This window comes from Myxine glutinosa, chromosome 13 (genome assembly GCF_964187855.1).
Source record: "Myxine glutinosa chromosome 13, kmMyxGlut1.1, whole genome shotgun sequence".
Classification (NCBI taxonomy): domain Eukaryota; kingdom Metazoa; phylum Chordata; class Myxini; order Myxiniformes; family Myxinidae; genus Myxine; species Myxine glutinosa.
Genome location: NC_136273.1, coordinates 104,664,151 through 104,691,350, shown reverse-complemented (window position 1 = coordinate 104,691,350; position 27,200 = coordinate 104,664,151). Strand labels below are relative to the sequence as shown.

General features: G+C 45.5%; 1 protein-coding gene across 1 annotated transcript in view; it reads right to left on the bottom strand.

Annotated features, from left to right (window-relative positions):
• LOC137439162 (complement C3) overlaps positions 1–27,200 on the bottom strand; it is a 421,636-nt gene that overhangs the window by 132,363 nt on the left and 262,073 nt on the right. Inside the window, exon 27 of the mRNA XM_068134902.2 lies at positions 1,578–1,835. Coding sequence (XP_067991003.2) covers positions 1,578–1,835 — 258 coding nt within the window. The remainder of the gene's footprint in view (positions 1–1,577; positions 1,836–27,200) is intronic.

Below are 27,200 nucleotides of genomic sequence, written 5' to 3'. Positions count from 1 at the left end.
GTAAGAGATGGAATTTTTTGGGGGGATGAATAGATTTGGTGAGCAAGTCGAAAGCAACCTTTTAAAGAAGAAGAAGAAAAAGGTGTTATAATATACAACAGAATACAGAACTTGAGGGGAAAGTTTAAACATTTTAAAGTTTAACAGTGAAAACTATCTGGGGATATGGGGGAGAAACATGTAGTCGAAGAACGAACGAACGAATAAGAACGAATAAATGAATAAGAACAATGAATAAGAACAGAGAAGGAAATGTTTTTTTTTTGTTTGTTTTTTTAGTTCAGATTATAAACAAGGAAGTATGGGGTGAAAAAACTGGGAAAAACAGAGAACGAAAGTTATTGGAGCACAAACGACGGACCGCTGAGAGAAAAACAAAGCCTCAAGGTTGGACACTGTGCAAGACCTCAAAAGACACGACATGAAATAACACGATTTTCTATACAGGTATGAAAGATTTACACCGAGAATCTTCCTCGGGACACACTATACGTACACACACCATAAAATAAATACAGTTATGACGAAAATACAAATGGGAACAATTACTCAACTTCGATTTCGAAGGAGAGCGTGGACAGCCTCGAAAAAACGTAACCTCGCCGGCAAGACCCACAGTATACTACACAGAATAAACAGTATACTACACTAACTAAAGGTATTTTAAACCAATTTCAATGGCTGCTAGAAGACAGGGCAGCATGTAGAATCATACTACCATAACCATAAGACTTTAAACAAACAAAGAAAAAAATTCCTATTTTGGGGGGAAACTCCCCCTCCCCCAACCCCATATACTTCCGAAAAGCCCAATTTGCATAATGCTTTGAACAAACATTGGTACATCATGGGTTTCATCGAAATTGCATGTGTAGTTTCTGAGAAGAAAGCAAATACCTCTTTTGGGGGGAAACCCCTCCCCCCTCCCCAATAGACACCTAAAGGGGAAGATTTTTTTTTATTTATGCTGTGAACAAACTTTAGTCACAGAACAACAAATATAATTTGTGCCAAGTTTGGTCACAATCCCATCAGCGGTTTCGGAGAAGAAGTTTCAAGTCCGTTTACTGTGGGTCTCCGTGTACGGATGGACAGACGACGCGCCATCGCATAAGCTCCCCTGAACTTCGTTCCAGGTGAGCTAAAAATCATCACAGCACTAAACTGTGTGCAATCCCTTATCTCAAATCCCTCAATGAGATGTATATGGTGCCATGCGAGTGATCAGAGGTTTGTGACTTTGAAGCTTTAGTTGGTGACGTCATAATCCTGGAGCAACATCATCTCAATCTGATCCAGTAGATACACATGTCCGATGAGGTCAAATGATGACAAAATGATCCCAAACAGTCCAATTTAATAGGATGAAGATGCTCAAACATACGTAAATTAACACTATATTAACATTGATCCATGAAGATCTCATGTTGATTGTTTCCAATATGGCTGAGGTGGATCTTTGAGAGTATTTTGTAGACATTAGGAATGCACAAGGTCATGAAGACTCGTGTTGTTCTTATGGGGAAAACGATGTTTGATCAGCGACTTCAACCAATGAATAATAAGCATATCCTCACCTGACGAAAGTCGTGCTCGTGCAGCCGTCGTCTCTCATTAGGAATGGCGTCTCTTATCCTCGGTCGTCTCCGACCTCCAAATGCCTCCCGAATCCTGTCTCTGGCCTCTGGAATCCTGTCTCCGGCCTCTCGAATCCTGTCTCGTCTACGTTGCAGGTGTCCAAAGGGAAATCGAGCACGATGACGGCGCCTGAAATGGCGAATTGGTTGCATCACTCGCATCGGTCCACTTTGAGACGTCCGAATGTTCACGCCACCCTGATCAGAAAGCGATAGAAAGACGCAGGTGCATCAACACTCGTGTGAATACCTTTCTTTTGTTATGAAAAGGTAGTCATGAGATGCATTTCAACATAATCTGACACATGTTTTTACATTATTTCTCTCGATCTTAAATCTCAGGAAAAAGTCTGCTTGTTTGAATGAGGTGCAAAATGAAGAACAAAAGATGAGGAGGATAGCAAGAAGGTGGAGGAGTAGGACAGGAAGAAGAAGAAGATTATCATTCCAAATAAGAATATGAAAAATAAGAAGTTAGAAGAGAAAAATACACAGGAGAAAGCACTCAGTTCTTTGTACTGAGTACAGAAATACCCCGGCCTACGTCATTAATTGGTTCCATAAGCCATGACGTATCTCGGTTTTTGACGTAAACCGGGCATAAAGCCTTTAAAATGCCTTAAAATGAAGACAAACACCGTAAAACTAGAGTAAATAACTCGCGAAAGTATATAACTATCGCTAAACCTTAAAGAACACTAAAAACACATTTTAGTCATATTTTTAATGAGTAATGAACACAATTAATAAATGAATTTGTAAAGAATAATAATTAAAATTATGTTATTCACCTTAAACTTGGCGTCTCTTCTGAACACAAAAAACACATTTACACAAAAACACATTTTGAATTTTCTTCTCTCGACAATAGCTCATGACAACCGGGATGAAATGATTGATGAACCATTCTTCAAAAATTATGACGGTTACCCATGCCTTCATATTATTCATCCAAATGACAGGAAGAGATGCCTTCGGGATGTTCTTAAGTGCCCGGGGGTTCGCCGCATGATACACCAAGAGCGGCTTCAGCTTGAAGTCGCCGGTGCAATTACCCCCAAGCATTAGCGTTAGCCGCTCCTTCGCGACTTTGTAGCCTGGCATGGTCTTCTCCTCCTTCGAGATAAAGGATCTGTCGGGCATCCTCTTCCAAAAAAGGCCCGTTTCGTCGACGTTGAAGATCTGCTCGGGCAAGAATCCCTCGTCCTCAATGATCTTCTTCAATGTGGCAGGAAATTCCTCGGCGGCTGCGGCTTCGCCCTGAATCTTGACGTTGTGCAAGCTGAAGCGCCGTTTAAAGCGTGCAAACCATCCAGAGCTTGCAACGAAGGTTGTGTCCTTATCATCCGGGTACGTCTTCAGAAGATCCTGGAACAAAGACTTCGCCTTCTCCTGTATCAGCAGCTGGGTCGTTGGTATGCGTTCATGGGTCTGGCGTTCGATCCACAACGAAAGGAGTCTCTCCATCTCGTCCAAAATCTGACCCCTCTTCACATTCATGACAGCAGTCTTAGCCGACGGCGCTTTTTCAGTGACGTATGCGAGAATACGTTCCCGATCATGAATGATGGTCGATACCGTCGACCGTGGCAGCCCTAAGGCATGTGCTATCACCGACACTTTTTCACCTTTCTCATACCTTTTAATCAGATTTAACTTATCTTCCATCATAACCACATTACGCTTGGAAACACTAGCACTATCCTTCTTAGGACCCATGGCTAACACAGACACAGTAAAGGAATAATCACAAAAATAACAGTCAAAGGCAAAGCAAGCACGCGACCGCAGCACAGGACAAAATGCATATGGCATCGCCTTTGTTTTGAATGAGAACCAGCAGCTACGCGTACGTATTATACTGAGTAATCTACACATCAACTTATTGTACTGAGTACTCTACACACTTACTTATTGTACTGAGTACTCCACACACCCTACTTATTGTGCTGAGTACTCTACACACCTACTTATTGTACTGAGTACTCTACACACCTACTTATTATACTGAGTACTCTACACACCTACTTATTGTACTGACTACTCTATGTTGTAAGAATGAGAGAATACAACAATGTCTCCGATCTGAGTTTAATCGTAATCGATCTCAAACAGCATTCTCAAACAGCAATCGTGGTGTTAGTAACATTACGGGTACATACGAGTGATATCTATTCAAGCAGGCAACGCACAATGCAGAACCCTTACCATTCTACGAAGGCACGGAGATGCCATAGGATACATCTCACAGAACTGCCTTCTGCACTAAACGGGCAGACTCTTATAGGAGCCGCGTAGTGGACAGTGAGTAGCATAACATCATAACGTATGTGATAATATCACCACATTCTCCCCGCATATAAAACTTTGCTAGCAAGCCATTGAACAGTAGACAGATAACAATAAACAGCACATGGGTATATTAGGCCATGGGCCAGGTAGGGTCCATCTGCACCCTCCCCCCCCCCCCCCCCCCCACAACCCTCCGACCCCATGTTTTTCTGGACCATTGGGGTCCCCTGAAGTGGAAATCAACAAGTAGCAGTTAATAAACTGGGTCTCACTGTCCATTTGGGACCCATATTTGATGGCCCATGGCCTATATCAACATGCGGAGAATCGAAAGACATCTGAAAGGATGTTACTGCCAGCCGAAACGCTAGGGGCGTCATCGATCCCGATTAAGGTGTTACTGCCATTCCACCGCATACCCATAGTCTGAGTAGCAATCAATTCCGACAGCATGCAAAGCCGCCCGGATCGAACGTCCCAGGAGAAGACGGAGACCCCCTTAACGAAACCTCCGGACAGAACCTGGTCTCATTGAATTCCCCGCAAGGCCCGGGGGTGACGCATCGTCGCAGTAGTTGTACAGCGGGGTAAACGGGCACAGTAGCTATGCCGAATAATGTGTACCTTGGCGAATAACGGATCGTCATTGCGTGAACGCGCACGGCTCGTTTGTGGGAAGCCGGCCCAGATTCGGAGAGCCGAGAGACCCATGTCGGTCCACTACTCACACGATGCCGACAGTGGATCGTTCGCATAAACCAATCACTGGTACCAATCACTGGTAGTGATGCACAATCGCAACCAAACAAGCAGGAGCCCATAGCCAATACCTCCCACGGCCGACTAGCTCAAACTAAAGTCAGAGCTGGTAGCAGCTCCTGAAGATCGCGGAGAACTTCACCTACGGTGATGCCCGCACATACGGCCCATATCATCACGTCCTCAGCGGGGGTTCCCCACCCCGGGTGATAAGTGAAGGCCCCACGAGGCCTCCGTTTGTTTCGAACATGCAAAAGGGCATGACGCGTCTCGTCCAGTCGCACAACGCTTTGTTGATTGGTAATAACCCCGGACGGGTTACACACGGCATGTGATGACGTGTGTCAGCTGTGTGACAGCGCAAGGGCACCAGTCATGATCCCTTAGAAGGTGAGAAGACACATCGGGGCCCTCAATAGCGGAACCTAAATCGGCACAGATGGAGGGGCACAATAAGGGCGATGGAGGCGGCACAGCCATACCGATCGGATCGAGCGAGCGAGGGAGTGCGACAGCCGGCGGAGCCCCCATAGCCGGATTCCCCGTGTTGGGCTCAGACCAAGCCGGATCCCCGCACGTCGCCGCGATGTCCCGGGCGGATACCCCTATTGACAAAACAGAGAGGATGCTCCCATCCACCCCGTCCCGGGCGGATACCCCTATTGACAACACAGAGAGGATGCTCTCATCCACCCCCTCCTCCGAGAGTTCAGTCGCGCTAGCTATGTGGACCTTCAGCCTAGATAAGGCGACCTTCGCTGCCTCAGTCAGAGGGACCCTTTTGCAGTGTATGAACGAGGCATCTCAAAGTCTCGGACCCGGCGCGAATCATTTGAAAACAAACCAAGAGCTCTGTTCAAGGGCGCACGGTTGGGTGGCGCCACCATGTCTAGCAAGGGCGGTAAGGGAGTCAGTTGCTTCGTGTCCAGAGTTATCGTCCGCCGGGTCACCGTGTACCCCGAAAGTACATTCGTTCCAGTCGAGTAACAGAATGTGTCCTCGTCGATGGCTAGACTTCTCCGGCGCGCGGCCTGTGGAAAGCGCCGCAAAAGTACATTCGTTCTTGTCGAGTAACGGAATGTGTCCTCGTTGATGGCTAGACTTCTCCGGCGCGCGGCCTGTGGAAAGCGCCGCAAAAGTACATTCGTTCTAGTCGAGTAACGGAATGTGTCCTCGTTGATGGCTAGACTTCTCCGGCGCACGGCCTGTGGAAAGCGCCGCAAAAGTACATTCGTTCTAGTCGAGTAACGGAATGTGTCCTCGTCGATGGCTAGACTTCTCCGGCGTGTGGCCTGTGGAAAGCGCCGCAAAAGTACATTCGTTCTAGTCGAGTAACGGAATGTGTCCTCGTTGATGGCTAGACTTCTCCGGCGCGCGGCCTGTGGAAAGCGCCGCAAAAGTACATTCGTTCTAGTCGAGTAACGGAATGTGTCCTCGTTGATGGCTAGACTGCACCGCAAAATAGCATTATGATCCTCACGCATTGAGCTCGATAAATCAACTTGTTCACGTCCGCAAACCGTTGGGTTACCGAGGTGGACGGAGGCTATACTCCGGATAAACGGAACTCCGGCGGTGACGTCATCGATCGCCCTCTGAAAGCATGCAACCACGTTAATGACGCCATAGGTCAAATGCGTGATTTGGGACAGCCGCTGATGATTCGTGCTACACGAATCGAAGGTGCTGTGCACCGCGTGTCGGGCTACCTGGCCCACCTGTCGAACCAGCACTCGGGCATGCCGAAGCGATCGGCCATGCGTGATTATTCCCTCTTTCAGGAGGCTGCTAGTCTCTTCAGCGATAAATTGTGCATCGGCCCGGGAATAGAGTCTCGATTTGATAGCCCTTCCCGTCGACGCAAAGACAGAGAGTATTTCCAACCGACCATGACGATGGAGAAAATCGTGTCCCAACAAACCCTTCGCGCATAAGATAGGCGAGATGGTTAGGTGTACATCTGTGTACATCGGGCTATAAATAACTAGCTTGATGTGACATTCTCCCTTAATGCGCATCCACAGTGCCTGTGAGACTATGAACATCCTGCGCGATGTCCCCAGAATCGACAATCCGTGCCATCGGTCGAGGCTCATATCAACGTGGCTTTCAGTCGCTCCCGTGTCGACAAGGGCGTTCTCTGCCTGTCCGTCAATCAGTACTGGAACGACGGAGCTGAACAAGCCATGCGGGCCGGGCAGGGTCGGGACCTCTAGGGATGCCCGTGGAGCCTCGAGCGTTGAGATGATTCCGGCCAGCGTCGGTCGGATATGCCGGCCTGGCAGAGTCGGGCCCTCGATGGGTGCAGATCGCGGCTCGCACGTAGAGGTGATTTCGACCAGCGTCGGTCGGGTAGGCTGGCCTCGTGTGGTGCGGCAGACATGGGTGTCGTGAACACACGCGTGGCATGTCGCATCTCGCGCTGGGCACGCAGATCTAGGATGATTCTCACAGAGGAAGCATTTAGCATTTCCCCCGACCGAGGCAGTCGCAGCTAGACTCGTACCTTCGGCTCCGAGCGCTTCCGTCGGCTCCAACGGAATTTCAGCAGCAGGGCTCTCCCCAGTAGCATCGTTCTCTAGGCGTCTCTCCCCAGTGAGACCCGCCGTGACGTACAGGCATCCGTACGCTTCCGCTTGCGTTTGTTGGAGTACGAGCGCCAGATCGTAAGCCTCCTTGAGAATCAGAGTCGGTGACTCCAGCAAACGCGGCCATAGTGATGGGGAGTAAATACCAGAAACGAATGCGTCTCGCAGGAGATCGTCACACTCCAGCTCTGGCGTTCGGACCTTGGGAGAGCATCCCTTGCTCAGGCGACGTAGTTCCTGAACAGGGGATCCGATGCAACCAGTCTCCTCGTGGCAAGCTGGTATCGAGGGTAGATGACACTCCGAGGCTTGAGGCCTGCATCGTCGCATGTAGCACAATGAGAAATATAATTGTAGACGATGTGAGTCACATGGGAAAAGAGAACAGCTCGCGTCAGCTCATCCGTGATGTCAGCATGAGCCTGCAGACAGCCCGCCAGCATGCCCGGCCAAAGCGCGTCCGCCGATTGAGGGCCTCTCCCAAAGATGGGTAGTTGCAGGAGCATGGGCATCATCTCGATTCAGAACGATGTCAGGAGAAGATTATGATTAAGTGTTGTAAGAATGAGAGAATACAACAATGTCTCCGATCTGAGTTTAATCGTAATCGATCTCAAACAGCATCTAAAAAGAAAACCAGCAATCGTGGTATTAGTAACATTAAGGGTACATACGAGTGATATCTATTCAAGCAAGCAATCAAGCAGGCAACGCACAATGCAGAACCCTTACCATTCTACGAAGGCACGGAGATGCCATAGGATACATCTCACAGAACTGCCTTCTGCACTAAACGGGCAGACTCTTATAGGAGCCGCGTAGTGGACAGTGAGTAGCATAACATCAGGGTTGTAACGTATGTGACAATATCACCACACTCTACACACCTACTTATTGTACTGAGTACTCCACACACCCTACTTATTGTACTGAGTACTCAACACACCTACTTATTGTACTGAGTACTCCACACACCCTACATATTGTACTGAGTACCCTAAACACCGGCTTATAGTACTGAGTACTCCACACACCCTATTTATTATACTGAGTACTCTACACACCTACTTATTGTACTGAGTACTCGACACACATACTTATTGTACTGAGTACTATATACACCTCCTTATTGTACTGAGTACTCTACACACCTACTTATTATATTGCGTACTCTACACACCTACTTATTATACTGAGTACTCTACACACCTACTTATTATATTGCGTACACTACACACCTACTTATTATACTGAGTACTCTACACACCTACTTATTATACTAGGTAGTCGACACACCTACTTATTGTACTGAGTACTCTACACACCTACTTATTGTACTGAGTACTCCACACACCCTACTTATTGTAGTGAGTACTCTATACACCCTACTTATTGTACTGAGTACTCTATACACCCTACTTATTGTACTGAGTACTCCACACACCCTACTTATTGTACTGAGTACTCTATACACCCTACTTATTGTACTGAGTACTCCACACACCCTACTTATTGTAGTGAGTACTCTATACACCCTACTTATTGTACTGAGTACTCTATACACCCTACTTATTGTACTGAGTACTCCACACACCCTACGTATTGTACCGAGTACTCTACACCTGAGTACCTATTGTACCGAGTACTCTACACCTGAGTACCTATTGATCAGAGTACCAATACAGAGTACCTATTGATCCAATACCCTGAGGAATGCTATAAGAGCCGGTAATGTTCAAGTGGAATTTTTTTCTGAAGAAATGTTTACAAATTAATTAAAAATGCAAAGCTGAAATGTCTCGCATAAATTAGTATTCAACCCCTTTGCTATGACACACCAGATTGAGCTCAGGTGCATCCAATGTCATTTGATCATCCATCAGATGTCTCTACAACTTGATTGGAGTCCACCTGTGGCCAATTCAATTGATTGGGCATGATTTAGAAAGAAATACACCTTTCTATATAAGGTCCCACAGTTGACAGTTCATGTCAGAGCGGAAACTCCACCATGAAGTCTAAATAACTGTCCATAGAACTCCGAGATAGAATTGTGAGAAGGACTAGATCTGGGGAAGGGTAAAAGACAATTTCGAGAGTATTGAAAGACCCAGACTCTTCCTACCATATACCATATACCATATAGTATATACCATAATATACCATATAAATGGCGGCCATTTTAAAAACATTGTTGTCACAGGACAAATATATGATAACCCTATAGTTAGGGGTCTTTAATTATGTGCCAAATGTCAAGCTTGTATGACCACAACAACAGTTTATACACAGTAATGTACCAAATATATGTAAAATAACAAGCATTGGAGGCCATTTTGAAAAATGGCCGCCATTGTTGTCACAGGACAAATCTGCGATGGCTCTATAGACAAATATCTTCCTGAGTTCATACTCTAACTGTGTGCCAAATCTCGTACTTGTATCATCAAAGGCACAATTCTCCCAAATATTTCACCGATCTGCCGTACCATCCTGAATGCAAAGCGCTACGCCTGGCGGAAACCGAGTACAGTTCATCACCCATCTAACACCATTCCTACCAAGAATCAGCCATCATGCTATGGGGATGCTTTTGAGCAGCAGGAACTGGGAGCCTTCCAAGGATAGAGAGAACAATGAATGGAGCCAAATACAGGCAAATCCTTGAGGAGAACCTCCTTCAGATTGTAAAAGATCTTAGACTGCGGAAAAGATTTGCATTCCAACAGGCCAATGACCCCAAGCAAACAGCCAAAGCAGCACTGGAATGGCTTCAGAACAGGAACGTGAAAGTCTTTGAGTTGCCCAGTCAAAGCCCAGACTTTAATCCCATTGAGAATCTGTGGAAAGACTTGGAAAATATCTGTTAACCGACACTTCCCATCCAACTTGACAGAGCTTGAGCAGATCTGCAAGGAAGAATGGGAGAAACTCGCCAAATTCCTCCAAGAAATTCCCTCTAACCCTCTACTTTGCTTCCCTTCCCCCCTCCTCAAACAACTCCTCATTGTGCCTCATCCCATCACCATCAAACCTTTTGTCCTCCTCATTCTTCCCCTTCTCCTAGCTCTTCTGCAATCTCCGACACACTGTCAACAGCTCTCCCTACCTCCCCCTCTCCACCTCATCTTACCTTACCCCGCCACTCCCCTGTCCTGTATAGAATGCTACCCCTCCCTCTTCTTTAACGGTATGGACCTCAAACATCCAAGGCCTTCGCTCAAACCTGATTGATCTATCCATACAGGTTGCTCCTGACAAACCAGATGTTATCTGCTTAACAGAAACTTTCCTCCTTCAAGATGTCTCCGATTCCTTAATATATTTTTCCTGGTTACTCCCTCCTCTGGTATGGTAGACCTGAGCATCGTCCTGGTGATGGGGTTGCTATCTTTATCAAAAACTCTCTTCCGCACTCTCCCTGCACTGCCCTTTCACCACCCCACCCTCGGAGTACCTCTGGCTACAGATTCCCCTCCGCTCCCACCTTTTGATCATATTTGTGTTGTACCATCCACCAAACAGTGATGACTCCATTTACATCTCGCTGTCCCACAACATCGACCAACTTCTATCCACTCATCCCAACTCTTTCTTCCTTATACAGACGTGGCCAAAATATTAGCACCTTTGCACTTTTTTCAAATTACTCACAACTTTCCCCCAAAATAAGTTGAAATTGACAAAAGTATTTGGTCTCCACAATTCTTTATTTCACTGTTAATATGACAGAACCTTTGTTTTTCATTCAGACCTTAATATATCCTTTTAAACCAGAAAATAAAAATAAATGGCATGGACAAATTTATTGACACCCGATACTTAATATTTGGTATCACCCACAGTCATTGGACAAACTAACTGCAGTCAAGCGCTTCCTACAGCCATGAATGAGCGTCCTGCACCTCTCTACTGGCAGATTGGCCCACTCTTCTTGTGAAAACTGCTCCAGTTCTCCCAGATTTGAAGGGCGCCTTCCCCCAACTGCTGTTTTCAGATGAAGATGTTCAATGGGATTTAGATCTGGACCCATTGCTGGCCACTTCAGAACAGTCCAGCGTTTTGTCTTGAACCATTCCTGAGTGCTTTTTGAAGTGTGTGTTGGGGTCATTTTCCTGCTGCAAGACTCATGACCTTCGACGGAGACCCACCTTTCTGACACTGGGTTGAACATTGCGCTCCAAAATGCCAGGGTAATCTCCTGATTTCATGATGCCATGCGCACATTCAAGGTGCCCAGTGCCAGAGGCAGCACAGCAGCCCCAAAACATCACTGAACCTCCTCCATGTTTGACTGTAGGGAAGGTGTTCTTTTCTTTGAAGGCTTCATTTTGTTTTCTGTAAACAGAGATGATGTGCTTCACCAAAAAGATCTAATTTGGTCTCATCTGTCCACAGGACATTCTCCCAGAAGGATTTTGGCTTGTTCAGGTGTATTTTGGCAAACTCCAGTTGAGCTTTCTCATGTCTCTCTCTCAGTCCTGGGTCTCCTACCATAGAACTCCCTTTCTTTGTGTTGGCGGCGGATGGTGTGAGTCGACACTGTCGCACCTTGTGGCGGAAGGTCAGCTTGAATCTGTTTGGCAGTTGATCGAGGTGCTTTCTCCACCATTCAAACAGTCATTTGCTGCAATCTTCGATCAAGTTTTCTTTTGCTACCACGTCCTTCGGAGATTAGCTACATTGCCATGGTCTTTAAACCTCCTGATAACATCACATATGGTGGACACAGGAACATCAAGGTCTCTGGAGATGGACTTGTAGCCTTGAGATTGTCCATGCTTGGCTATAATCTTGTGTCTGACCTCCTCAGACAATTCTCTGGTTTTCTTTATTTTCTCTATGCTCATTGCGGAACACACAGTGACACAAAACAGGAGAATGCCTCCTTTTCTCAATTCAAACTGGTTGATTGAGTGATTTTTATATTGCAGGCACCTGCAACTCACCACAGGTGAGTTCAATTCCAAACTAAAGGAGAATCACCTGCTTGAAATCTAATTATTTTGAACAACTTCTAAAAGGTGCCAATAATATTGTCCGGGCCATTATAGTTCTGTGTGGAATAAGATAAGATTTAGCTATTTTTTTCAGCTTTTTTTCAGTTCCACTGCAAACCAAAGAAACACAAATGTGGATACCAAAAGATTCCTTAATTTCAACAATTTTCTGAAAGAAATGGTGCATTATTTGAAAAAAGTGCAAGGGTGCCAATATTTTTGGCCCCGACTGCATGTGGCAAATTCAACTGTCATCATGCCAGCTGTCTGGGTGTGGGTACCTCTCACACCTGCCATGACACCTCAGCAAAAGACTTCTGCAACTCATTGGGACTGACACAATCTGTCAATTTCCCGACCCGGATCTCAGTAAACGGAGTATCTTCTCTTCTAGACTTGGTGATGACAAACTTCCCTGCAAATGTCTGCTGCTCTTCTTCTACTCCAATCAGTTCTTCTGATCATGTGCTTGTTAAAGTGGACATCTCTCTGGCCGTTCTCAGAGAGCCTCCTCAGCACCAACGCATCTGGCATTTCACTCAGGCCGACTGGCATGGTCTTCAAGCAGATATCAATCATCTGGACTGCTCTCCCATCTCTACTGCCTCTGACATCAACTCTTCCTGGTAATTCTTCCAAAGTAAACTGCTCTCTCACATGCACAGATTTATCCCATCTCTTCTTCAGTTGTCATACCCTTCCTCCCGTCCATGGTACACTGAAGCTTGTGGTGAGACAGTTGCCTTGAAAGAACTTGCCTTCGCCTCATGGAAGGCAAATCCAACTGAAGATAATCTAATTTCCTTCCACAAAGCTCGGAACAAGTGTGTGTCCACCCTCAGGAGAGCCAGGAAACAATATCTCTCTACTCTCAAGAGCGAACTCTCAAACCTGTCTCCCTCTTCCAAATCCTGGTGTTGTCTGGACAAATCTGTTTCTGGTGTTTGTTTCCTCTCCATCCCCTAACCTTAAACAGCTACACAGCTGACTCCAGACATGAAAAAGCCGAATGTTTCAACTCTGTGTTTGCCTAAAAATGTTGTGTCCCAACCCAAACACTCTCTGTACCCACCTTTCCCAGTCGTATCCAGCTGCTCCAGGACTCTGTATCCTTCCCCACCGACAATGTGGAGAAGTTTCTGTCAAACCTCGATTCCGATTCTGCAACTGGACCAGACGGCATCAGCCCACGGGTCCTAAAATCCTGCTCTGCCGTTCTTGCACACCCTCTCTCTTTTGCTCAAGGTCATCTGCCATCTGCTTAGAAATCACCACCATTACGGGTTTATACAAAAAGGTGCAAAAACAGATCCTTGCAACAACAGACCAATCAGCCTGCTCCCAATAATGAGCAAGGGCATGGGATCCATCATTGCTTCCAAATTAAATTTCAATCCTTCCTCTTCTCCAATGGCTTGATCTCACAATTCTCTCATCTCCTCTTCCTGACCAGGTTGGAGTTCCTCAAGGCAGTGTTCTGGGCCCTGTGCTTTTTCTAATCTCTATCAGTGATCTTTCTGACTCTATGAAAAATATTTATCTCTTTGCTGATGACTCCACTCTCTGCCACTCCATTCCTCTTCCCTCAGATCGGCAGTCTGCAGCCTCCTCACTCTCTGCAGACCTGGACCACATTACAGACTGGTCAAACAAGTGAAACATGTCTTTCAATCCTGACAAAACTCTCACTCTTACTATGTCTCTCCGAAAAGCCGACTGGACAACCCTCCCATCTACTTTGCGGGGTTGTATCAAAGCGTGTCTGATTAAAGTGGGGTTGTTTCAAAGCATGTCCGGTTAAAGCGGGGTTGTATCAAAGCATGTCTGATTAAAGTGAGGCTGTATCAAAGCATGTCCGATTAAAGCGGGGTTGCTTCAAAGCGTGTCCAATTAAAGCGGGGTTGTCTAAAAGCGTGTCCAATGAAAGTGGGGTTGTATCAAAGCGAGGTTGTATCAAAGCATGTCTGATTAAAGCGGGGTTGTATCAAAGCATTTCCAATAAAAGCGGGGTTGTATCAAAACATGTCCAATGAAAGCGGGGTTGTCTAAAAGCGTGTCCAATGAAAGTGGGGTTGTATCAAAGCGAGGTTGTATCAAAGCATGTCCAATGAAAGCGGGGTTGTATCAAAGCGAGGTTGTTTCGAAGCATGTCCAATGAAAGCGGGGTTGTATCAAAGCGGGTTTGTATCAAAGCCGGGTTGTATCAAAGCGTGTCCGATTAAAGTGGGGTTGTATCAAAGCGGGGTTGTATCAAAGCATGTCTGGTTAAGGTGGGGTTGTATAAAAGCGTGTCCGATTCAAGCGGGGTTGTATCAAAGCGGGTTTGTATCAAAGCATGTCCGGTTAAAGTGGGGTTGTATCAAAGCGTGTCTGATTAAAGTGGGGTTGAATCAAAGCATGTCCGATTAAAGCGGGGTTGTATCAAATCAGGTCCGATTAAAGTGGAGTGTATTAAAGCATGTCATATTATAGCGCGGTTGTATCAAAGCGTGTCCAATGAAAGCGGGTTTGTATCAAAAGTGGGGTTGTATGAAAGCAGGGTTCCATCAAAGCATGTCCAATGAAAGCGGGTTTGTATCAAAAGTGGGTTGTATTAAAGCAGGGTTGTATCAATGCGTGTCCAATGAAAGCGGGTTTGTATCAAAAGTGGGGTTGTATGAAAGCGGGGTTGTATCAAAGCATGTCCAATGAAAGCGGTTTGTATCAAAAGTGGGGTTGTATGAATGCGGGGTTGTATCAAAACTGGGGTTGTATGAAAGCTGGGTTGTATCAAAAGGGGAGTTGTATCAAGAGCGGGGTTGTATGAAAGCAGGGTTGTATCAAAACTGGGGTTGTATGAATGCGGGGTTGTATCAAAGCCGGGGTTGTATAAAAGCAGGGTTGTATGAAAGCTGGGTTGTATCGAAAGCGGGGTTGTCTCAAAGCGGGGTTGGCTCAAAGCATATCCAATGAAAGCGGGGTTGTATCAAAAGTGGGGTTGTATGAAAGTGGGGTTGTATCAAAAGTGGGGTTGTATCAAATCGAGGTTGTATCAAAGCGTGTCCAATGAAAAAGGGGTTGCATCAAAGTTTGTCCAATGAAAGCGGGGTTGTATCAAAAGCGGGGTTGTATCAAAAGCGGGGTTGTATCCCAGCAGGGTTGTATCAAAAGCGTGTCCAATGAAAGCGGGGTTTTATCAAAGCATGTCCGATTAAAGCGGGATTGTATCAAAGCATGTCCAATGAAAGTGGGGTTGTATCAAAAGCGGGGCTGTATCAACGCATGTCCAATGAAAAAGGGGTTGTACCAAAAGCGGCGTTGTCAAGAGTGGGGTTGTATCAAAAGCGGGGTTGTATCAAAAGCGGGGTTGTATCAAAGCGGGGTTATATCAAAGCGTGTCCAATGAAAAAGGGGTTGTATCAAAAGCGGGGTTGTGTCAAAAGTGGGGTTGTATCAAAAGCGGGGTTGTATCCAAAGCGGGGTTGTATCAAAAGCAGGGTTGTATCAAAGCATGTCCAATGAAAAAGGGGTTGTATCAAAGCGTGTCCAATAAAAGCGTGGTTGTATCCCAGCGGGGTTGTATCAAAGCGTATCCAATGAAAGCGGGGTTGAATCAAAGTGTGTCCAATGAAAGCGGGGTTGTGTGAAAGCGGGATTGTATGAAAGCGGGGTTGTATCAAAGCGTATCCAATGAAAGCGGGGTTGTATCAAAGCGTATCCAATGAAAGCGGCGTTGTATCAAAGCGTGTCCAATGAAAGCGGGGTTGTGTGAAAGCGGGGTTGTATGAAAGTGGGGTTGTATGAAAGCAGGGTTGTATCAAAGCGTGTCCAATGAAAAAGGGGTTGTATCAAAGCGTGTCCAATAAAAGCAGGGTTGTATCAAAAGTGGGGTTGTATCAAAAGCGTGGGTGTATCCCAGCGGGGTTGTATCAAAGCGTATCCAATGAAAGCGGGGTTGTATCAAAGCGTGTCCAATGAAAGCGGGATTGTATGAAAGCGGGGTTGTATCAAAAGCGTGGTTGTATCCCAGCGGGGTTGTATCAAAGCATATCCAATGAAAGCGGGGTTGTATCAAAGCGTATACAATGAAAGCGGCATTGTATCAAAGCATGTCCAATGAAAGCGGGGTTGTGTGAAAGCGGGGTTGTATGAAAGCAGGGTTGGATCAAAAGCCCCTGTATCAAAAGCGGGGTTGTATCAAAGTGGGGTTGTATCAAAGCGGGGTTGTATCAAAGCGGGGTTGTATCAAACAAAGCGGGGTTGTATCAAAGCGGGGTTGTATCAAAAGCGGGGTTGTATCAAAGCGGGGTTGTATCTAAGCGTGTCCAATGAAAAAGGGGTTGTATCAAAGCGTGTCCAACGAAAGCGGGGTTGCATCAAAAGCGGGGTTGTATCAAAAGCGGGGTTGAATCAAAAGCGGTGATGTATCCCAGCAGGGTTGTATCCCAGCAGGGTTGTATCCCAGCAGGGTTGTATCCCAGCAGGGTTGTATCAAAGCGTGTTCAATAAAAGCGGGGTTGTATCAAAAGTCGGGTTTTATCAAAAGCGTGGCTGTTGTTGTAAAAAGTCAATTCCACAACATTGTCCTAATGGTAGGTTTAATTCAAATTCGATCTCTGGCAACACCTGTGAGATGCAATCAAGCCATATATCAGGAAAACATAATCATGGAGGAGTCCAGAAATTTATCAATCAATGCAAGCAAGCCTGGAACATCTAGATATACACACCATTCGAGTATACGCAGTCACACAGATTATATGTCACATTGTCACAGGAATGATCCGGAGCGATGTTCGTCCGAATTCTTATAGACGCCTCTCAGTGGTTGGAGAGAGCATAACACCTGGGTTCAACTTAGATACAATTTCATTACAGTTGTATCCCAGCAGGGTTGTATGAAAGCGGGGTTGTATCAAAGCGTATCCAATGAAAGCGGGGTTGTAGCAAAGCGTGTCCAATGAAAGTGGGGTTGTATCAAAAGCGGGGTTGTATGAAAGCGGGGTTGTATCAAAAGCGGGGTTGTATCAAAGTGGGGTTGTATCAAAGCGGGGTTGTATCAAAGTGGGGTTGTATCAAAACGGGGTTGTATCAAAACGGGGTTGTATCAAAGCGGGGTTGTATCAAAGCGGGGTTGTATCAAAGCGGGGTTGTATCAAAGCGGGGTTGTCTCAAAGCGTGTCCAATGAAAGCGGGGTTGTATCAAAGCGTGTCCAATGAAAAAGGGGTTGTATCAAAGCGTGTCCAATGAAAGCGGGGTTGTATCAAAGCATGTCCAATGAAAGCGGGATTGCATCAAAGCGTGTCCAATGAAAGCGGGGTTGTATCAAAGCATGTCCGATTAAAGCGGGGTTGTATCCAAGCATGTCCGATTAAAGCGGGGTTGTGTCAAAGCGTGTCCAATGAAAGCGGGGTTGTATCCAAGCATGTCCAATTAAAGCGGGGTTGTGTCAAAGCGTGTCCAATGAAAGCGGGGTTGTATCAGAAGCGGGGTTGGATCCCAGCCGGGTTGTATCCCAGCCGGGTTGTATCCCAGCCGGGTTGTATCAAAACGTGTCCAATGAAAGTGGGGTTGTATCAAAGCGGGGTTGTATCAAAGCGGGGTTGTATCAAAGCGTGGTTGTATCAAAGCGTGGTTGTATAAAAGCATGGTTGTATCAAAGCGTGTCCAATGAAAGCAGGGTTGTATCAAAAGCGGGGTTGTGTCCCAGCCGGGTTGTATCCCAGCAGGGCGTGTCCAATGAAAGTTGGGATGTATCAAAACGTGTCCAATGAAAGCGGGGTTGTATCAAAGCGTGGTTGTATCAAAGCGTGGTTGTATCAAAACGTGTCCAATGAAATCAGGGTTGTATCAAAGCGTGGTTGTATCAAAGCGTGTCCAATGAAAGGAGGATTGTATCAAAGCATGTCCAATGAAAGCAGGGCTGTATCAAAGCGTGTCCAATGGAAGCGGGGTTGTATCAAAGCGTGTCCAACGAAAGCGGGGTTGTAGCAAAAGCGGGGTTGTATCAAAAGCGGGTTTGTGTCAAAAACGGGGTTGCATCAAAAGCGGGGTTGCATCAAAAGCGGGGTTGTATCAAAAGCGGGGTTGAATCAAAAGCGGTGATGTATCCCAGCAGGGTTGTATCCCAGCAGGGTTGTATCAAAGCGTGTTCAATAAAAGCGGGGTTGTATCAAAAGTGGGGTTGTATCAAAAGCGTGGTTGTTGTTGTAAAAAGTCAATTCCACAACATTGTCCTAATGGTAGGTTTAATTCAAATTCGATCTCTGGCAACACCTGTGAGATGCAATCAAGCCATATATCAGGAAAACATAATCATGGAGGAGTCCAGAAATTTATCAATCAATGCAAGCAAGCCTGGAACATCTCGATATACACACCATTCGAGTATACGCAGTCACACAGATTATATGTCACATTGTCACAGGAATGATCCGGAGCGATGTTCGTCCGAATTCTTATAGACGCCTCTCAGTGGTTGGAGAGAGCATAACACCTGGGTTCAACTTAGATACAATTTCATTACAGTTGTATCCCAGCAGGGTTGTATGAAAGCGGGGTTGTATCAAAGCGTATCCAATGAAAGCGGGGTTGTAGCAAAGCGTGTCCAATGAATGTGGGGTTGTATCAAAAGCGGGGATGTATGAAAGCGGGGTTGTATCAAAAGCGGGGTTGTATCAAAGTGGGGTTGTATCAAAGCGGGGTTGTATCAAAGTGGGGTTGTATCAAAACGGGGTTGTATCAAAATGGGGTTGTATCAAAGCGGGGTTGTATCAAAGCGGGGTTGTATCAAAGCGGGGTTGTCTCAAAGCGTGTCCAATGAAAGCGGGGTTGTATCAAAGCGTGTCCAATGAAAAAGGGGTTGTATCAAAGCGTGTCCAATGAAAGCGGGGTTGTATCAAAGCGTGTCCAATGAAAGCGGGATTGCATCAAAGCGTGTCCAATGAAAGCGGGGTTGTATCAAAGCATGTCCGATTAAAGCGGGGTTGTATCCAAGCATGTCCGATTAAAGCGGGGTTGTGTCAAAGCGTGTCTAATGAAAGCGGGGTTGTATCCAAGCAGGTCCAATTAAAGCGGGGTTGTGTCAAAGCGTGTCCAATGAAAGCGGGGTTGTATCAGAAGCGGGGTTGGATCCCAGCCGGGTTGTATCCCAGCCGGGTTGTATCCCAGCAGGGTTGTATCAAAACGTGTCCAATGAAAGTGGGGTTGTATCAAAGCGGGGTTGTATCAAAGTGGGGTTGTATCAAAGCATGGTTGTTTCAAAGCGTGGTTGTATCAAAGCATGGTTGTATCAAAGCGTGTCCAATGAAAGCAGGGTTGGTATCAAAAGCGGGGTTGTGTCCCAGCCGGGTTGTATCCCAGCAGGGCGTGTCCAATGAAAGTTGGGATGTATCAAAACGTGTCCAATGAAAGCGGGGTTGTATCAAAGCGTGGTTGTATCAAAGCGTGGTTGTATCAAAACGTGTCCAATGAAAGCGGGGTTGTATCAAAGCGTGGTTGTATCAAAGCGTGTCCAATGAAAGCAGGATTGTATCAAAGCATGTCGAATGAAAGCAGGGCTGTATCAAAGCGTGTCCAATGGAAGCGGGGTTGTATCAAAGTGGGGTTGTATCAAAGCGGGGTTGTATCAAAGCGTGGTTTTATCAAAGCGTGGTTGTATCAAAGCGTGTCCAATGAAAGCGTGGTTGTATCAAAGCGTGTCCAATGAAAGCAGGGTTGTATCAAAGCGTGTCCAATGAAAGCGGGGATGTATCAAAACGTGTCCAATGAAAGCGGGGTTGTATCAAAGCGTGGGTGTATCAAAGCGTGGTTGTATCAAAGCGTGTCCAATGAAAGCAGGGTTGTATCAAAGCGTGTCCAATGAAAGCAGGGTTGTTTCAAAGCATGTCCAATGAAAGTGGGATGTATCAAAGCATGTCCTATGAAAGCGGGGATGTATCAAAGCGTGTCCAATGAAAGCGGGGTTGTATCAAAGCGTGGTTGTATCAAAGCATGGTTGTATCAAAGCATGGTTGTATCAAAGCGTGTTTGTATCAAAGGCGTGTCCATTGAAAGTGGGGTTGTATCAAAGCGTGTCCAATGAAAGCGGAGATGTATCAAAGTGTGTCCAATGAAAGCGGGGTTGTATCAAAGTGTGTCCAATGAAAGCAGGGTTGTATCAAAGCGTGTCCAATGAAAGCGGGATGTCTCAAAGCATGTCCAATGAAAGCGGGGATGTATCACAGCGTGTCCAATAAAAGCGGGGTTGTATCAAAGCGTGTCCAATGAAAGCGGGGTTGTATCAAAGCATGTCCAATGAAAGCGGGGATGTATCAAAGCATGTCCAATAAAAGCGGGGTTGTATCAAAGCGTGTCCAATGAAAGCGGGGTTGTATCAAAGCATGTCCAATGAAAGCGGGGTTGTATCAAAGCATGTCCAATGAAAGCGGGGATGTATCAAAGCATGTCCAATGAAAGCGGGGTTGTATCAAAGCGTGTCCAATGAAAGCGGGGTTGTATAAAAGCATGTCCAATGAAAGCAGGGTTGTGTCAAAGCGTGTCCAATGAAAGCGGGGATGTATCAAAGCATGTCCAATGAAAGCGGGGTTGTATCAAAGCGTGTCCAATGAAAGCAGGGTTGTGTCATAGCGTGTCCAATGAAAGCGGGGATGTATCAAAGCATGTCCAATGAAAGCAGGGATGTATCAAAGCATGTCCAATGAAAGCGGGGTTGTATCAAAGCATGTCCAATGAAAGCAGGGTTATATCAAAGCGTGTGCAATGAAAGCAGGGTTATATCAAAGCGTGTGCAATGAAAGCAGGGTTGTATCAAAGCGTGTGCAATGAAAGCAGGGTTATATCAAAGCGTGTGCAATGAAAGCAGGGTTATATCAAAGCGTGTGCAATGAAAGCAGGGTTATATCAAAGCGTGTGCAATGAAAGCAGGGTTATATCAAAGCGTGTGCAATGAAAGCAGGGTTGTATCAAAGCGTGTGCAATGAAAGCAGGGTTGTATCAAAGCGTGTGCAATGAAAGCGGGGTTGTATCAAAGCGTGTGCAATGAAAGCGGGGTTATATCAAAGCGTGTGCAATGAAAGCAGGGTTATATCAAAGCGTGTGCAATGAAAGCAGGGTTGTATCAAAGCGTGTGCAATGAAAGCAGGGTTATATCAAAGCGTGTGCAATGAAAGCAGGGTGATATCAAAGCGTGTGCAATGAAAGCAGGGTTGTATCAAAGCGTGTGCAATGAAAGCAGGGTTATATCAAAGCGTGTGCAATGAAAGCAGGGTTATATCACAGCGTGTGCAATGAAAGCAGGGTTATATCAAAGCGAGTGCAATGAAAGCAGGGTTATATCAAAGCGTGTGCAATGAAAGCAGGGTTATATCAAAGCGTGTGCAATGAAAGCAGGTTTATATCAAAGCGTGTGCAATGAAAGCAGGGTTATATCAAAGCGTGTGCAATGAAAGCAGGGTTATATCAAAGCGTGTGCAATGAAAGCAGGGTTATATCAAAGCGTGTGCAATGAAAGCAGGGTTATATCAAAGCGTGTGCAATGAAAGCAGGGTTATATCAAAGCGTGTGCAATGAAAGCGGGGTTATATCAAAGCGTGTGCAATGAAAGCAGGGTTATATCAAAGCGTGTGCAATGAAAGCAGGGTTATATCAAAGCGTGTGCAATGAAAGCAGGGTTATATCAAAGCGTGTGCAATGAAAGCAGGGTTATATCAAAGCGTGTGCAATGAAAGCAGGGTTATATCAAAGCGTGTGCAATGAAAGCAGGGTTATATCAAAGCGTGTGCAATGAAAGCAGGGTTATATCAAAGCGTGTGCAATGAAAGCAGGGTTATATCAAAGCGTGTGCAATGAAAGCAGGGTTATATCAAAGCGTGTGCAATGAAAGCAGGGTTATATCAAAGCGTGTGCAATGAAAGCAGGGTTATATCAAAGCGTGTGCAATGAAAGCAGGGTTGTATCAAAGCGTGTGCAATGAAAGCAGGGTTATATCAAAGCGTGTGCAATGAAAGCAGGGTTATATCAAAGCGTGTGCAATGAAAGCAGGGTTATATCAAAGCGTGTGCAATGAAAGCAGGGTTATATCAAAGCGTGTGCAATGAAAGCGGGGTTGTATCAAAGCGTGTCCAATGAAAGCAGGGTTATATCAAAGCGTGTGCAATGAAAGCGGGGTTGTATCAAAGCGTGTCCAATGAAAGCGGGGTTATATCAAAGCGTGTCCAATGAAAGCAGGGTTATATCAAAGCGTGTGCAATGAAAGCAGGGTTATATCAAAGCGTGTGCAATGAAAGCAGGGTTATATCAAAGCGTGTGCAATGAAAGCAGGGTTATATCAAAGCGTGTGCAATGAAAGCAGGGTTGTATCAAAGCGTGTGCAATGAAAGCAGGGTTATATCAAAGCGTGTGCAATGAAAGCAGGGTTATATCAAAGCGTGTGCAATGAAAGCAGGGTTATATCAAAGCGTGTGCAATGAAAGCAGGGTTATATCAAAGCGTGTGCAATGAAAGCGGGGTTGTATCAAAGCGTGTCCAATGAAAGCAGGGTTATATCAAAGCGTGTGCAATGAAAGCGGGGTTGTATCAAAGCGTGTCCAATGAAAGCGGGGTTATATCAAAGCGTGTCCAATGAAAGCAGGGTTATATCAAAGCGTGTGCAATGAAAGCAGGGTTATATCAAAGCGTGTGCAATGAAAGCAGGGTTATATCAAAGCGTGTGCAATGGAAGCAGGGTTATATCAAAGCGTGTGCAATGAAAGCAGGGTTATATCAAAGCGTGTGCAATGAAAGCAGGGTTATATCAAAGCGTGTGCAATGAAAGCGGGGTTGTATCAAAGCGTGTCCAATGAAAGCAGGGTTATATCAAAGCGTGTGCAATGAAAGCGGGGTTGTATCAAAGCGTGTCCAATGAAAGCGGGGTTATATCAAAGCGTGTCCAATGAAAGCAGGGTTATATCAAAGCGTGTGCAATGAAAGCGGGGTTGTATCAAAGCGTGTCCAATGAAAGCGGGGTTATATCAAAGCGTGTCCAATGAAAGCGGGGTTATATCAAAGCGTGTGCAATGGAAGCAGGGTTATATCAAAGCGTGTGCAATGAAAGCAGGGTTATATCAAAGCGTGTGCAATGAAAGCAGGGTTATATCAAAGCGTGTGCAATGAAAGCAGGGTTATATCAAAGCGTGTGCAATGAAAGCAGGGTTATATCAAAGCGTGTGCAATGAAAGCAGGGTTATATCAAAGCGTGTGCAATGAAAGCAGGGTTATATCAAAGCGTGTGCAATGAAAGCGGGGTTGTATCAAAGCGTGTCCAATGAAAGCGGGGTTATATCAAAGCGTGTCCAATGAAAGCAGGGTTATATCAAAGCGTGTGCAATGAAAGCAGGGTTATATCAAAGCGTGTGCAATGAAAGCGGGGTTGTATCAAAGCGTGTCCAATGAAAGCGGGGTTGTATCAAAGCGTGTGCAATGAAAGCGGGGTTATATCAAAGCATGTCCAATGAAAGCGGGGATGTATCAAAGCATGTCCAATGAAAGCGGGGTTGTATCAAAGCGTGTCCAATGAAAGCGGGGTTGTATCAAAGCATGTCCAATGAAAGCGGGGTTGTATCAAAGCATGTCCAATGAAAGCGGGGATGTATCAAAGCATGTCCAATGAAAGCGGGGTTGTATCAAAGCGTGTCCAATGAAAGCGGGGTTGTATAAAAGCATGTCCAATGAAAGCAGGGTTGTGTCAAAGCGTGTCCAATGAAAGCGGGGATGTATCAAAGCATGTCCAATGAAAGCGGGGTTGTATCAAAGCGTGTCCAATGAAAGCAGGGTTGTGTCATAGCGTGTCCAATGAAAGCGGGGATGTATCAAAGCATGTCCAATGAAAGCAGGGATGTATCAAAGCATGTCCAATGAAAGCGGGGTTGTATCAAAGCATGTCCAATGAAAGCAGGGTTATATCAAAGCGTGTGCAATGAAAGCAGGGTTATATCAAAGCGTGTGCAATGAAAGCAGGGTTGTATCAAAGCGTGTGCAATGAAAGCAGGGTTATATCAAAGCGTGTGCAATGAAAGCAGGGTTATATCAAAGCGTGTGCAATGAAAGCAGGGTTATATCAAAGCGTGTGCAATGAAAGCAGGGTTATATCAAAGCGTGTGCAATGAAAGCAGGGTTGTATCAAAGCGTGTGCAATGAAAGCAGGGTTGTATCAAAGCGTGTGCAATGAAAGCGGGGTTGTATCAAAGCGTGTGCAATGAAAGCGGGGTTATATCAAAGCGTGTGCAATGAAAGCAGGGTTATATCAAAGCGTGTGCAATGAAAGCAGGGTTGTATCAAAGCGTGTGCAATGAAAGCAGGGTTATATCAAAGCGTGTGCAATGAAAGCAGGGTGATATCAAAGCGTGTGCAATGAAAGCAGGGTTGTATCAAAGCGTGTGCAATGAAAGCAGGGTTATATCAAAGCGTGTGCAATGAAAGCAGGGTTATATCACAGCGTGTGCAATGAAAGCAGGGTTATATCAAAGCGAGTGCAATGAAAGCAGGGTTATATCAAAGCGTGTGCAATGAAAGCAGGGTTATATCAAAGCGTGTGCAATGAAAGCAGGTTTATATCAAAGCGTGTGCAATGAAAGCAGGGTTATATCAAAGCGTGTGCAATGAAAGCAGGGTTATATCAAAGCGTGTGCAATGAAAGCAGGGTTATATCAAAGCGTGTGCAATGAAAGCAGGGTTATATCAAAGCGTGTGCAATGAAAGCAGGGTTATATCAAAGCGTGTGCAATGAAAGCGGGGTTATATCAAAGCGTGTGCAATGAAAGCAGGGTTATATCAAAGCGTGTGCAATGAAAGCAGGGTTATATCAAAGCGTGTGCAATGAAAGCAGGGTTATATCAAAGCGTGTGCAATGAAAGCAGGGTTATATCAAAGCGTGTGCAATGAAAGCAGGGTTATATCAAAGCGTGTGCAATGAAAGCAGGGTTATATCAAAGCGTGTGCAATGAAAGCAGGGTTATATCAAAGCGTGTGCAATGAAAGCAGGGTTATATCAAAGCGTGTGCAATGAAAGCAGGGTTATATCAAAGCGTGTGCAATGAAAGCAGGGTTATATCAAAGCGTGTGCAATGAAAGCAGGGTTGTATCAAAGCGTGTGCAATGAAAGCAGGGTTATATCAAAGCGTGTGCAATGAAAGCAGGGTTATATCAAAGCGTGTGCAATGAAAGCAGGGTTATATCAAAGCGTGTGCAATGAAAGCAGGGTTATATCAAAGCGTGTGCAATGAAAGCGGGGTTGTATCAAAGCGTGTCCAATGAAAGCAGGGTTATATCAAAGCGTGTGCAATGAAAGCGGGGTTGTATCAAAGCGTGTCCAATGAAAGCGGGGTTATATCAAAGCGTGTCCAATGAAAGCAGGGTTATATCAAAGCGTGTGCAATGAAAGCAGGGTTATATCAAAGCGTGTGCAATGAAAGCAGGGTTATATCAAAGCGTGTGCAATGAAAGCAGGGTTATATCAAAGCGTGTGCAATGAAAGCAGGGTTGTATCAAAGCGTGTGCAATGAAAGCAGGGTTATATCAAAGCGTGTGCAATGAAAGCAGGGTTATATCAAAGCGTGTGCAATGAAAGCAGGGTTATATCAAAGCGTGTGCAATGAAAGCAGGGTTATATCAAAGCGTGTGCAATGAAAGCGGGGTTGTATCAAAGCGTGTCCAATGAAAGCAGGGTTATATCAAAGCGTGTGCAATGAAAGCAGGGTTATATCAAAGCGTGTCCAATGAAAGCAGGGTTATATCAAAGCGTGTGCAATGAAAGCAGGGTTATATCAAAGCGTGTGCAATGAAAGCAGGGTTATATCAAAGCGTGTCCAATGAAAGCAGGGTTATATCAAAGCGTGTGCAATGAAAGCGGGGTTGTATCAAAGCGTGTGCAATGAAAGCAGGGTTATATCAAAGCGTGTGCAATGAAAGCAGGGTTATATCAAAGCGTGTGCAATGAAAGCGGGGTTGTATCAAAGCGTGTCCAATGAAAGCAGGGTTATATCAAAGCGTGTGCAATGAAAGCAGGGTTATATCAAAGCGTGTGCAATGAAAGCGGGGTTGTATCAAAGCGTGTCCAATGAAAGCAGGGTTATATCAAAGCGTGTGCAATGAAAGCAGGGTTATATCAAAGCGTGTGCAATGAAAGCAGGGTTATATCAAAGCGTGTCCAATGAAAGCAGGGTTATATCAAAGCGTGTGCAATGAAAGCGGGGTTGTATCAAAGCGTGTCCAATGAAAGCGGGGTTATATCAAAGCGTGTCCAATGAAAGCAGGGTTATATCAAAGCGTGTGCAATGAAAGCAGGGTTATATCAAAGCGTGTGCAATGAAAGCAGGGTTATATCAAAGCGTGTGCAATGGAAGCAGGGTTATATCAAAGCGTGTGCAATGAAAGCAGGGTTATATCAAAGCGTGTGCAATGAAAGCAGGGTTATATCAAAGCGTGTGCAATGAAAGCGGGGTTGTATCAAAGCGTGTCCAATGAAAGCAGGGTTATATCAAAGCGTGTGCAATGAAAGCGGGGTTGTATCAAAGCGTGTCCAATGAAAGCGGGGTTATATCAAAGCGTGTCCAATGAAAGCAGGGTTATATCAAAGCGTGTGCAATGAAAGCGGGGTTGTATCAAAGCGTGTCCAATGAAAGCGGGGTTATATCAAAGCGTGTCCAATGAAAGCGGGGTTATATCAAAGCGTGTGCAATGGAAGCAGGGTTATATCAAAGCGTGTGCAATGAAAGCAGGGTTATATCAAAGCGTGTGCAATGAAAGCAGGGTTATATCAAAGCGTGTGCAATGAAAGCAGGGTTATATCAAAGCGTGTGCAATGAAAGCAGGGTTATATCAAAGCGTGTGCAATGAAAGCAGGGTTATATCAAAGCGTGTGCAATGAAAGCAGGGTTATATCAAAGCGTGTGCAATGAAAGCGGGGTTG